The 11,698-nt window shown below is 43.5% G+C and overlaps 2 protein-coding genes across 8 annotated transcripts in view; one reads left to right on the plus strand and one right to left on the minus strand.

Moving 5' to 3' along the window:
• Positions 1–11,698, plus strand: part of PSPC1 (paraspeckle component 1) — a 118,058-nt gene that overhangs the window by 96,502 nt on the left and 9,858 nt on the right. Inside the window, exon 12 of one of the 3 annotated variants that reach the window (XR_016388759.1) lies at positions 5–8,749. The exons of the other annotated variants lie outside the window; for them this stretch is intronic. The gene's annotated coding sequence lies outside the window, so the exon portion shown is untranslated. Of the gene's footprint in view, positions 1–4; positions 8,750–11,698 lie in introns of those variants that run through there. 3 annotated transcript variants of the gene reach the window in all.
• The window catches only part of MPHOSPH8 (M-phase phosphoprotein 8), a 49,314-nt gene that overhangs the window by 7,503 nt on the left and 30,113 nt on the right, over positions 1–11,698 (minus strand). For 4 of the 5 annotated variants that reach the window (XR_016388756.1, XM_022574439.3, XM_022574438.3 and 1 more), the window contains exons 5-9: positions 10,858–11,115; positions 6,383–6,508; positions 6,214–6,302; positions 2,199–2,339; positions 1,491–1,577 (exon numbers count right to left, since the gene is read on the minus strand). Coding sequence is in view for 4 of the 5 variants with exons in the window: in XM_022574439.3 (XP_022430147.1) it covers positions 1,491–1,577; positions 2,199–2,339; positions 6,214–6,302; positions 6,383–6,508; positions 10,858–11,115 (701 nt within the window). In the remaining variant the exon portion in view is untranslated. The remainder of the gene's footprint in view (positions 1–1,490; positions 1,578–2,198; positions 2,340–6,213; positions 6,303–6,382; positions 6,509–10,857; positions 11,116–11,698) is intronic. The other variant, XM_089899788.1, reaches the window with a different exon arrangement.

Genomic DNA, 11,698 nt, shown 5'->3' on the forward strand with positions numbered 1-11,698 from the left:
CTAGGCTGGCCCTTCAGATGGCTCCCCGCTGCCGTGAGGGTTAGCCCCTAGCTGCCTGGCACAGATGCAGAGAACCTGCCCCACACCCCCGTCTCACACCACCCCCCCATGCTTCAGACTGTGCGAGCATCTGCTGTTGAGAATGTGCCTGGTGATTTCTCAGTAAGATGAAGTTTTAAATTCATGCTTCCACGTGCGACCTGTGCTCTAAACATACTTCAGTAGAAACACACAAGGAGAGTTGAAATTCAAAAGGAGGGCTCCTGGACAAAATAAACATTTCCATGAATCAAAAATGAAACAGAAACACCAGCAGTGAGCAAGGTTTAACCCCCAAGTGTGGAAGGAGGCCGAGGAGCAGGTGACGCAGGCCTTAAGAACTGCACGGTCAAGCACAGACTCAGGGCCAGGGCCCCCGCCAACCGGGGGCTCTGACCAGTCTGCCTTCCTGACTCAGGAAAGAAGGTAGGGAAGAGGTACCACAGACACACACCTTCTTGGTGAGCAGCTCACACAGCTGCACGTAGGGAGCAGGCAAGTGAGCCTCAGCCTCCACGCACGGTACAGGGTCATAGCCTGCTGTGTGGACAGCATATCAGGCCAGAAACCTGGAGCTGCCACAGGAAAGTGCTGGACTGGGCGGGGTCCCCTAGAAGCAAATGCAAGACTGCTAAACAGGGAGGGGGGGCTTCAACAACCTTCCACTCAAAACTGTCTGCAGGGGTCTTCCCTGGTGGCGCAGTGGTTAAGAATCCGCCTGCCAATACAGGGGACACGGGTTCGAGCCCTGGTCCGGGAAGATCCCACATGCCGCTGAGCAACTAAGCCTGTGCCCCACAACTGCTGAGCCTGCGCTCTAGAGCACGTGAGCCACAACTGAGCCCGTGTGCTGCAACTACTGAACCCGCGTGCCTAGAGCCCGTGCTCCGCAACTAGAGAAGCCACGGCAGTGAGAAGCCTGCACACTGCAACGAAGAGCAGCCCCCGCACGCAGCAACAAAGACCCAACGCAGCCAAAAATAAATTAAAACAAAAAAACCCCACTGTCTGCAAACCACAATTCTGAGCACAGAAGATGAAGTCACCAGTGAAACAGTAACGCATGCACATCCCTCTTCTCCACACCCAGGTCTGCGCACGGCACAGCCTGCTTCCCTTCCACTCACACGTTTCATCCCTGCTGACCTGCATCTTGAGGATGTGGCTTAGCCACCTGCCAGGTCCATCCCAAGGCTGAGCTCAAATCCACACGACTGAGCCTGGTGTCCACTGTACACAAGCTCAAAGCTCCCTGTGCTATTCCCACCACGTTGCTCATCACACCGAGTAACTGCCTCTTTGCGGGTCTGTTTCTCCCACTCAGCTGTGACCTGTAGGTCCACAGACAGTCTCGTCCCCATCATACACCAGCCCCAGCACAGCAGCAGCTGGAGACCCCAGCAGGACCATGTTGCATCTGAGGGGAGGACTGCTCCACGGGAGGCATTTACCTTCATTAGAGCCGTCTCACCATTGCTCTGCTGGACGTTTACAAAAGCTCCTGCTTCCAAAAGAATAGCCACTGTCGTTAAAAAGTTCTGTTAAAGAAAAACAAGTAAATTTAATTCCCCAAATTCTTTACAACTAAGATATTTCTAGACGTTTTAAGATTTTTATCCACCAGGAAAAGTACTCAGATTCTATCCCAAGCAGGATGGTGAACACGATATGAACAGCTCCCCCGTGCAGGGTCCTGGGAAAGCTGGAGGCCGCGGGGAGCAGGCCCAGCACAGGTACCCGAACAGCCGCGCACCGTCTGCTGGAAACTCCAACCTCAAGTTTAACCACTGGTTTCAGCATAAGAAACTCTGCATATCGATCTTTTAATAATATATGGGAACATTTTAATTAAATTATTAAACAAAAGGGACACTTAATTTAGATTGGAAAAGATTTTTAAAAGACCTAAGAATTAATATTAATACCTTAATCAGAAGTTCTTTTTCAATATAAATCACTTCCAACTAGATAAATGATTTTGCAAATTCAATTACAAAGTATGACTGTCAATAAAAACATATCCATTTATGACAAGTTACAGATGAACTGAACTATGAAAATTTAAAGTTACGTGACTGTAGGACCGGTACATTTCCCTGCAGAGACAGACTCTGTCTTGGTCCCAAGACCATCGAACCAAAGCCTTCTGAGTGGCCGACCTTCTCGGCAGCATGGATGAGCGCAGTGGTCCCGTTCTTCTGCCGACCGTTCACTTTTGCCCCCTTCTTGAGGAGCAGCCTCAGCAGGTCGTCCTGCCCCCCAGCTGCCGCAAGCATCACCAGTGTCATCCCGCTGGAATCCTGTATTGGTTTTGTTTATGAAAAAACACGTCAATTTTTAATCAGAAAAATTTTAGAACTAAGTTTTTTCATTTACTATGTTTCAATGCGAAATCACTGAAATACATTGATTTATGTATCGACGTACTTAGGTTTTTCATTAAAATACCCTAACAATCAGAAACTAATCATCTTTAGAATTTTTCCATATGTGTTACCAAAAAATTTGACAACTTCCACTTATTAAGTTCTAAAGGTATATCAACACTCTGCATGATACAAAATGAACAGTGAACCATGAGCCACATAAATGGCAAAGGTACTTACTTCCCTCAAAAGTCTCCTGTGTTTTAGGTAAAACAGGTGAAACGCACATATTCATTATACTCATTTGGTTGGCCCAAAGACAGAAGGCTAGAAATGACCGTGAGAAGTCACACAAGTCCATTCTATTGGTTACAAACTAAAATGAATGCTTTCTGGATGAGACAAATGTTGGCCTATGTAAATATAACCGTTGGGAAGTGAGAGTTTGAGTTCTCTAAGGATACAGAAGGAAATTCAGAAGTGGCAAACAGGACACTGATATGGTTAGTTTCTGAGAGTCCATAACAAAATAGAGAAATTAAAGAAAAGTTCTTTTAATAGAGATAAAACTACAAAAGGCTGACAAAAGATAAAAAGGTAACTATTAGCTAAAATATTTCCGATCACTAGTTCAAACAATCACCATATGAGAAAACCGAACAATTTATTAAATAACATTTGATAAAACCAAAATCCAGTAGTATGAATTAATTTAGCTATAATCTTAAAGTCTAGCAAAATTTGCGTGTCTGAGTAATTGGAGGGAACACAAATATAAGAAAAATGATTCTTGGCCGTAGTACTTTAGACAGACTCAACAGGATTCACTTAAATTGAAATAAGGGGACTTCCCTGGTGGCACAGTGGTTAAGAATACGCCTACCAATGCAGGAAACACAGGTTTGAGCCCTGGTCTGGTAAGATCCCACATGCCACAGAGCAACTAAGTCTGTGCACCACAACTACTGAGCCTGTGCTCTAGAGCCCGCGAGCCACAACTACTGAGCCCACGTGCCACAACTACTGAAGCCCACACGCCTAGAGCCCGTGCTCTGCAACGAGACAAGCCACTGCAATGAGAAGCCCGCGCACCGCAATTAAGAGTAGCCCCCACTCGCTGCAACTAGAGAAAAGCGCGCGTGCAGTTTGAGAAGGATGGGTGCTAGCTCTTCTCTAAATGTTTGACAGAATTTGCCTGTGAAGCCATCTGGTCCTCGACTTTTATTTGTTGGAAGATTTTTAATTAGTTTCAATTTCATTTACTTGTGATAGGTTTATATTTTCTAATTCTTCTTGGTTCAGTCTTGGAAAATTGTACCTTTCCAAGAATTTGTCCATTTCTTTGTGGTTGTCCATTTTATTGGCATATAGTTGTTTGTGGTAGTCTCTTATAACCCTTTGTATTTCTGTGGTGTCAGCTGTGATTTCTCCTTTTTCATTTCTAATTTTATTGATTTGTGTCCTCTCCCTTTTTTTCTTGATGAGTCTAAGGGTTTATCAATTTTGTTTATCTTCTCAAAGAACCAGCTTTTAGTTTTATTGATCTTTGCTACTGTTTCCTTTGTTTCTATTTATTTCTGCCCTGATCTTTATGATTTCTTTCCTTCTACTGACTGGGTTTTCTTTATTCTTTTTTCTCTAGTTGTTTTAAGTGTAGGGTTAGATTGTTTATTTGAGATTTTTCTTGTTTCTTGAGGTGAGAGTGAATTGCTATAAACTTCCCTCTTAGAACTGCTTTTGCTGCATCCCATAGGTTTTGGGTCGTTGTGTTTTCATTGTCATTTGTTTCTATGTATTTTTAATTTCTTCTTTCATTTCTTCTGTGACCTCTTGGTTATTTAATAGTGCAGTGTTTAGCCTCCACGAATTTGTGTTTTTTTACAGTTTTTTTCCTGTAACTGATTTCCAATCTCATCACGTTGTGGTCAGAAAAGATGCTTGATATGATTTCAATTTTCTTAAATTTTCCGAGGCTTGATCTGTGACCCAAGCTGTGATCTAGCCTCAAGAATGTTCCGTGTGCCCTTGAGAAGTGTATTCTGCCACTCTTGGGTGGAATGTTCTATAAATATCTATTAGATCTATCTGGTCTATTGTGTCATTTAAAGCTTGTGTTTCCTTATTTATTTTCTGTTTGGATGATTTGTCCATTGGTGTAAGTGGGGTGTTAAAGTTCCCTACTATTATTGTGTTACTGTCGATTTCTCCTTTCATGGCTGTTAGCATTTGCCTTATGCATTGAGGTGCTCCTATGTTGGGTGCATAAACATTTATAACTGTTATATCTTCTTCTTGGATTGATCCTTTGATCATTATGTAGTGTCCCTCCTTATCTATTGTTAACAATCTTTATTTTAAAGTCTAGTTTATCTGATATGAGTATTGCTACTCCAACTTTATGATTTCCATTTGCATGGAATATCTTTTTCTATCCCTTCGCTTTCAGTCCGTATGTGTCCCCAGGTCTGAAGTGGATCTCTTGTACACAGCATATATATGGAAAATGATTTAAAAATTATAAAATATGTATGAATACATCTAAAATAAACATACAAGAACTATATGAAGAAAAAAGCCCAAAGAACTTTGCTTAAGGGAATAAATGAAGAGTGGAATGAATATAGAGTTGTCATATTCCTGGATGGAAGACTCAAAATGTCCATTCTGAGCTAAAATAATCTATATATTTCATGTGGTTTTAATGAAAATCCCAATAATCTTTTTACTGCAGTCGTAAAGGATTCAACCTAACAAATCCACTATTAAAGCAAGAAAACGAAAGAAGAAAATACAAGAATCTTTTCTAAGCAAGGTAGGACACCCAAAAGACTTAAAGGAAAAGATCAACAGATGTAACTACCTAAAAATAAAAATCCCTCCAAGCAATAAGACTCAAAAAATAAAAATGTAAAAACAGAGAATGGGTTAATATGCTTCCATTAAAATCTTTACAAATCAGTGTGAAAAAACCCAGCAACAATAGAAAGCTGGGTGATTTCCCTGGTGGCTCAGTGGTTAAGACTGTGTGCTTCCACCACAGGGGGCACGCGTTCGATCCCTGGTCAGGGAACTAGATCCTGCAAGCCTCACAGCGCGGACACACACACACACACACACAAACAATAGAAAGATGGGCAGTTGTTGTAAATAGGGAACTACCAATGAAACACAAATGGTGACATGAAAACGAGGAGTCACTTTCCCCTCAAAGTGCAGAGGTTAAACCACAGACAAAACCAGGCAAATCACGGCTAAAACTAATGGTCATTATACAGGGTTGGAATTACGGGACCTGTAATTTTCTTTCATTTTTAAAAAAATAATAAATAATTGGCTGTGTTGGGTCTTTGTTGCTTCACGTGGGCTTTCCATTGCAGTGGCTTCTCTTGCTGCGGAGCACGGGCTCTAGGCTCGCGGGCTCAGTAGTTGTGGCTCACAGGCTCTAGAGCGCGGGCTCAGTAGTTGTGGCTCACAGGCTCTAGAGCGCAGGCTCAGTAGTTGTGGCGCACGGGCTTAGTTGCTCCGCGGCACATGGGATCTTCCTGGACCAGGGCTCGAACCCGTGTCCCCTGCATTGGCAGATGGATTCTTAACCACTGCGCCACCAGGGACGCCCTGTAATTTTCTATGTTATACATTTCTAGAATGTTTGAATCCTATAAAGTGAACGTGTATCACTTTTATAGTTAGGAAAAGAAAGAATAAAACTGAATTATTTTAAAAGATTTACTTTCAAAATAAATAAATAAATAAATAAAAGAGTTACTTTCCATCTTCCTTTCATGAGATTTTTACAAAGACACTTTACCTCTTGGTCCAGGTTATATTCTTCACTTGAATTAAGTGCAAACTTCACAGTAATATAATCCCCGTTTTTCACAGCATCCCTCAATAAATCTAAAATGAAAGGAAAGATAAATTAAGTTTTACATACCTAGATTCATGAAGGGGATCCCCGTAATTCCAGAACTACTCACTGCTTGGAATTGCTTCTGCTGTTGTAAAATTCTCATCTTCCCCATCAAGATGTTTTTGAAAATCCTCTAATTTCATCCATTCCAACTGCAAATCCATGCCGAAACTCAAAATCTGTTGTCTGCCATCTGGAACACAGAAGAGCCTTATTAAGATACATTTTGCTGGACTATAAAAAAAATACAATGCTGTTTTATTAAATATATGGTGCTCTAATCAGAATGTTACACACACTTTGAACATACGTCACTATGTAACTGAGTCTCTAGTTAAATTTCTGATTTTCTTTGGGAAGTAACATGAATTATCCACTTTTAGAGGTCACACACAAAAAGGCATCAAGACAAATAGGTATACTATTAACTGTAAAATAATAACATATGAATTTTGGAAGCTGAAAGGCAGCGAGAAATCAAGGATTCAGTAAGAGGAAGCTCTAACGTTTCTTCCTTCGGCCGTTCTTCTTGGACAGACGCTCAGCCCTCCTCATCCGGAAGGGCCAGATGCAGAGCATCAACTGCACTGCGCCACCTTACAGGAGGGGCAGCTGTACACTGCTCCCCGCCTCCACGTAGGTACAGGCATTCTGAACGCAGAGACCAGACCCGTGAGTTAGGAAGAGCCACTGCCTGAGGCCATGTCGCACTGGGCTGGGTTTCTCCCCCTGGAAGCGCCACCATGACGCCCCCAGCGCCCTGGGCTCCGAGCCACCCCCCCGCACGCACGAAGCCAGCGCTCATTCCCACCCTCATGTGTCTGGTCCACGGGCTCGTCAACACCACGGCTGAAAACGTTTATTCTCTACGGGCAGTGCAGTGGAGGGGATCTGGGGATAATTCAACATGACCGCACTAGTTTAAAAAGTGAAAAGCACATCAAATATTTGATGGTAGGAGATAAAGGATTTAAACACAGATGGCCAGCAGGCACATGAAAAGATGCTCAACACTGCTAATTTTCAGAGAAATGCAAATCAAAACTACAATGAGGTGTCACCACACAATGGTCAGAATGGTCATCCTCAAAAAGTCTACAAACAATAAACGCTGGAGAGGGTGTAGAGAGAAGGGAACCCTCCTACACGGCTGGTGGGAATGTAAGCTGGTGCAGCCACAATGGAGAAGAGTATGGAGGTTCCTCAGAAAACTAAAAATAGGGACTTCCCTGGTGATCCAGTGGGTAAAACTCCGAACTCCCAATGCAGGAGGCCTGGGTTTGATCCCTGGTCAGGGAACTAGATCCCACGTGCTGCAACTAAAGATCCCCCATGCCGCAACTAAAAGATCCCACAAGCGGCAACGAGATCCCACAAGTGGCAACAAAGATCCCGTGTGCTGTAACTAAGACCAGGAACAGCCCAAAAATAGAAAAAACAAAACACTAAAAATAGAGCTACCATATAATCCAGCAATCCCACTCCTGCGCATATATTCAGAAAAGACGAAAACTCTAATTTGAAAGAATACACGTACCCCTATGTTCCTAGGAGCCCTAGTTACAACAGCCAAAACATGGAAGCAACCTAAACATCGACAGATGAATGGATAAAGAAAACGTGGGGGCTGCCCTGGTGGCACAGTGGTTGAGAATCTGCCTGCTAATGCAGGGGACATGGCTTCGAGCCCTGGTCTGGGAAGATCCCACATGCCACAGAGCAACTAGGCCCCGTGAGCCACAACTACTGAGCTTGCGCGTCTGGAGCCTGTGCTCCGCAACAAGAGAGGCCGTGATAGTGAGAGGCCCGTGCACCGTGGTGAAGAGTGGCCCCCGCTTGCCACAACTAGAGAAAGCCCTCGCACTGAAACGAAGACCCAACACAGCCAAAATTAAACAAGTGTGGGGTTAAAAAAAAAAAGAAAATGTGGTACATATGTACAATGGAATATTACCCAGCCATAAAAAAGAATGAAATAATGCCATTTGCAGCAACATGGATGGGCCTAGAGATTATAATACTAAGTGAAGTAAATCAGAGAAAGACATATATGGTATCACTTATATGTGGAATCTAAAAAAAAATGATAAAAATGAACTTACTGACAAAAGAGAAACAGACTCACAGACATAGAAAACAAACTGATGGTTGTCAAAGGGGAAAGGAGGGGAGGGATAAATTAGGAGTTTGGGATTAAAAGATACAAACTACTGGGTTTCCCTGGTGGCGCAGTGGTTGAGAGTCCACCTGCCGATGCAGGGGACACAGGTTCGTGCCCTGGTCCGGGACGATCCCACATGCCGCGGAGCAGCTGGGCCCGTGAGCCGTGGCCGCTGAGCCCGCGCGTCCGGAGCCTGTGCTCCGCAATGGGAGAGGCCACAACAGTGAGAGGCCCGCATACCGCAAAAAAAAAAAAAAAAAAAAAAGATACAAACTACTATATATAAAATAGATTTAAAAAAATAATAAAATAAAATAGATAAACAACAAGGACCTACTGTATAGCACAGGGAACCACATTCAGTATCTTGTAACAACCTATAATGGATAAGAATCTGAAAAAGAATATATATGTATGTATACCTGAACCACTTTGCTGTACACCTGAAACTAACTCAACACTGTAAATCAACTATACTTCAAAAAAAAAAAAAGTTAAAGGATTTAAAAGCGTCCCATCACAGAAACAGCACAGCCTTTGTTTCTTTGCTCCACGTTACATGCATGGCTCTAAGTCGCATATATGCTTGTACCTCACTTCCTGAACCCACCTGCTTTCGGGAAGACTGCTAAGTTTGATGAACTCTTGCATAAATTTGTAAGACTATTTTAAATTACTATTTCACATTCTTTAATAGTAATAAGACTATCCAATTTATTATTATTTTTTTTTTTGGCGGTACGCGGGCCTCTCACTGTTGTGGCCCCTCCCGTTGCGGAGCACAGGCTCCGGACGCGCAGGCCCAGCGGCCATGGCCCTCGGGCCCAGCCTTTCCGCGGCACGCGAGATCGTCCCGGACCGGGACACGAACCCGCGTCCCCTGCATCGGCAGGCGGACCCTCAACCACTGCGCCACCAGGGAAGCCCAGACTATCCAATTTTTGTATTTCTTTTTGGGTCAGTTTTATTAAACTGTATCTTTCCAGGAATTTCCCATTTCAATCAGTTTTCAAATCTATGGTAAGAAAATGCTCATAGAATTATCTTTTTAATCTGGATGCCATCTATAATCACGTCTCTTTTTTCCCTGGAAATACTGTTTAAGTCTTCATTCTTTTTTCCCTTAAACTAACGGTGCCCCAGGCTGCTCTATTCTATTAGTCTTTCAATGAACCAGCTTCTGGGCTTTACCAACACTCCACTGTGAGAGAAGGTCCGAGGTGCTCACCGCCCACACCCTGGCCAGGAGGGGGCCCCTCACATCCTCCCCTCTCCTTGGGCTGTATGTTGTGCCCACTGTTCCCACAGTAGAAACAGTGTCAAGGACACAGCCTGGAAAGAGTAAAAGCTGCTAAGACCACCTGGACTGAACTAAGGCCTCTTCGTAAACTGTTAAGATTCTGCTGGGTGGGCGCGAGGTCTACTCATCCTGCGGCCCCCAAGATGGGCCTCCTGGAAGTTCTCTGCCAGTGCAGCCTGCCACCTCCCCATCTAGGGTGGCTGCCTCTTTCCTGGGTCTCTCCCTGCCCTCTGTGAACGGGGATAGTTTCAGGGTTCACCCAGGAGCTCCCCAGGTGGCTGGACCAACACCTACTGGACCTAGTGTTTATTGCTTGGTATCTCAGCAGCTGTGCTATTTGGTATTTGCCCTCTGGGCAACCCACTGCCCCCACCCCCACCGCACTGTCCCGGTCTCCTGCAAGCTCCAAAACGGTCTCCTGCAAGCTCCAAAACGTGCCACAGGCCTGTCTTGTCTGTATCCCAGAGCCTAGTTGCTCTGTAGTAATAGGGCCCCCAAGCTACCTGCTTTGCCATATATCCCAAATATTTCAGAACTTCTCTTCAGCTGTTTCACGAGTTATACAAAAATGTATCAGATTAACCTCTTTTGTTTATTCTGTCCTATCCCTTTATTACTCTTCTCCACAGCTACTGTCCTATGTACTCTATACACGGCCTTCCCCATCTCAGCTAATTCCGGTATCCTCAGGATAGCACTTACAATCTAACCTCATTTAATAAGTGTTATTTACTGCAAAGTTAAAAGGGAAGAATACAAATAAGTTTGTATTTGATAGTTTTCTGAAAGAAATCTAGTAAGATATACCATCAGACTGCTTGGCAAGAGTAGGTAAGGCAGCAAACCAGAAATCTGTATAATTTCTAAATGTGCTGAGCATACTACATCAATTTCTGATTAATTCAGAAATCACAGAATAATCTAAGTCTTCAATACAAAATGTTATTTATTCAGGAGATTCAAATGGTTTTCTACTCCATCCTGAGATCAGAATGACCGTGGGAGCGGAGAGGAAGGTGAGGGAGACAGCTCAGTGCACAGAACAGAGAACGCTCCGCAGAATGACTACGGACACACCTACCAGAATTCTCGTCCGCTTGGGGCGTGCTGTCCACAACCTCTTGACCACCATCTGCAGCTATATATGCCCATGTATCAGTCTCATCTCTCGTACTTCTCGTTTCTTTAAGTAGCTGCTTGTTTTCCTTGCTCCTGTGGTCTCCTGTGACTTTACAATCTGGTGGTACTTCTTCTCTTTTCCGATTATTCTCAGGAAAATCATTTTTTTCTTCTGGAGTTAATTTAAATAAATCAAATGCATTTCTGATTTCCTTAAATGCTAGTGACAAAAATAAGTTGATAATAAATGAGTCACAAATTTCTGTTGTAACCAAAAGAAAATCTGGGTTAGTGTTAAAAAAAGAGATATTTTCTTAATTCTTACTAATATCTGCCTTGGTTAGAAAGTCTGGTCAGGTTGACTATCACAGCCATGAAGTTCTTTCCATTCATCTTTCTATTGGCCGCTCCATATTCAGAAAGGACGTCCAAAGTAAATGGTTATTCTTCTGGGGCTCTGAACCACTCCCAGTTTTGACAAAGGCCGCTGCAGACAGCAAGCCTCAAAATAATCCTAGTCACACCACCAACTGTCCTTCTGCTGAGACAGCTGCCTCCAGTTGTATCCTGAAGGTAGTAACCTTGTACAAAAAGGACTCCTGGTGGAGAGTGGGAGGGGTGTAAGGGTGTCAGCACGCTGACTGTGGCCTGGCAACACTGCACCTGATGCCTGTGGAAATCCACTCGCTTTTAACTAAAGATATGAGAAAAACTCTATTATAAACTTTGGGTACATAGCGGATAGGTTTTTTTACTCAATTCTTTCATGTTAAATAGGGACATCTTCTCAGTAGCACTCTTAA

The sequence above is a fragment of the Delphinapterus leucas genome, chromosome 18 (assembly GCF_059928025.1).
Source record: "Delphinapterus leucas isolate spDelLeu-1000000601 "Yukka" chromosome 18, BTC_Dleu_Yukka2, whole genome shotgun sequence".
Taxonomy (NCBI): Eukaryota; Metazoa; Chordata; class Mammalia; order Artiodactyla; family Monodontidae; genus Delphinapterus; species Delphinapterus leucas.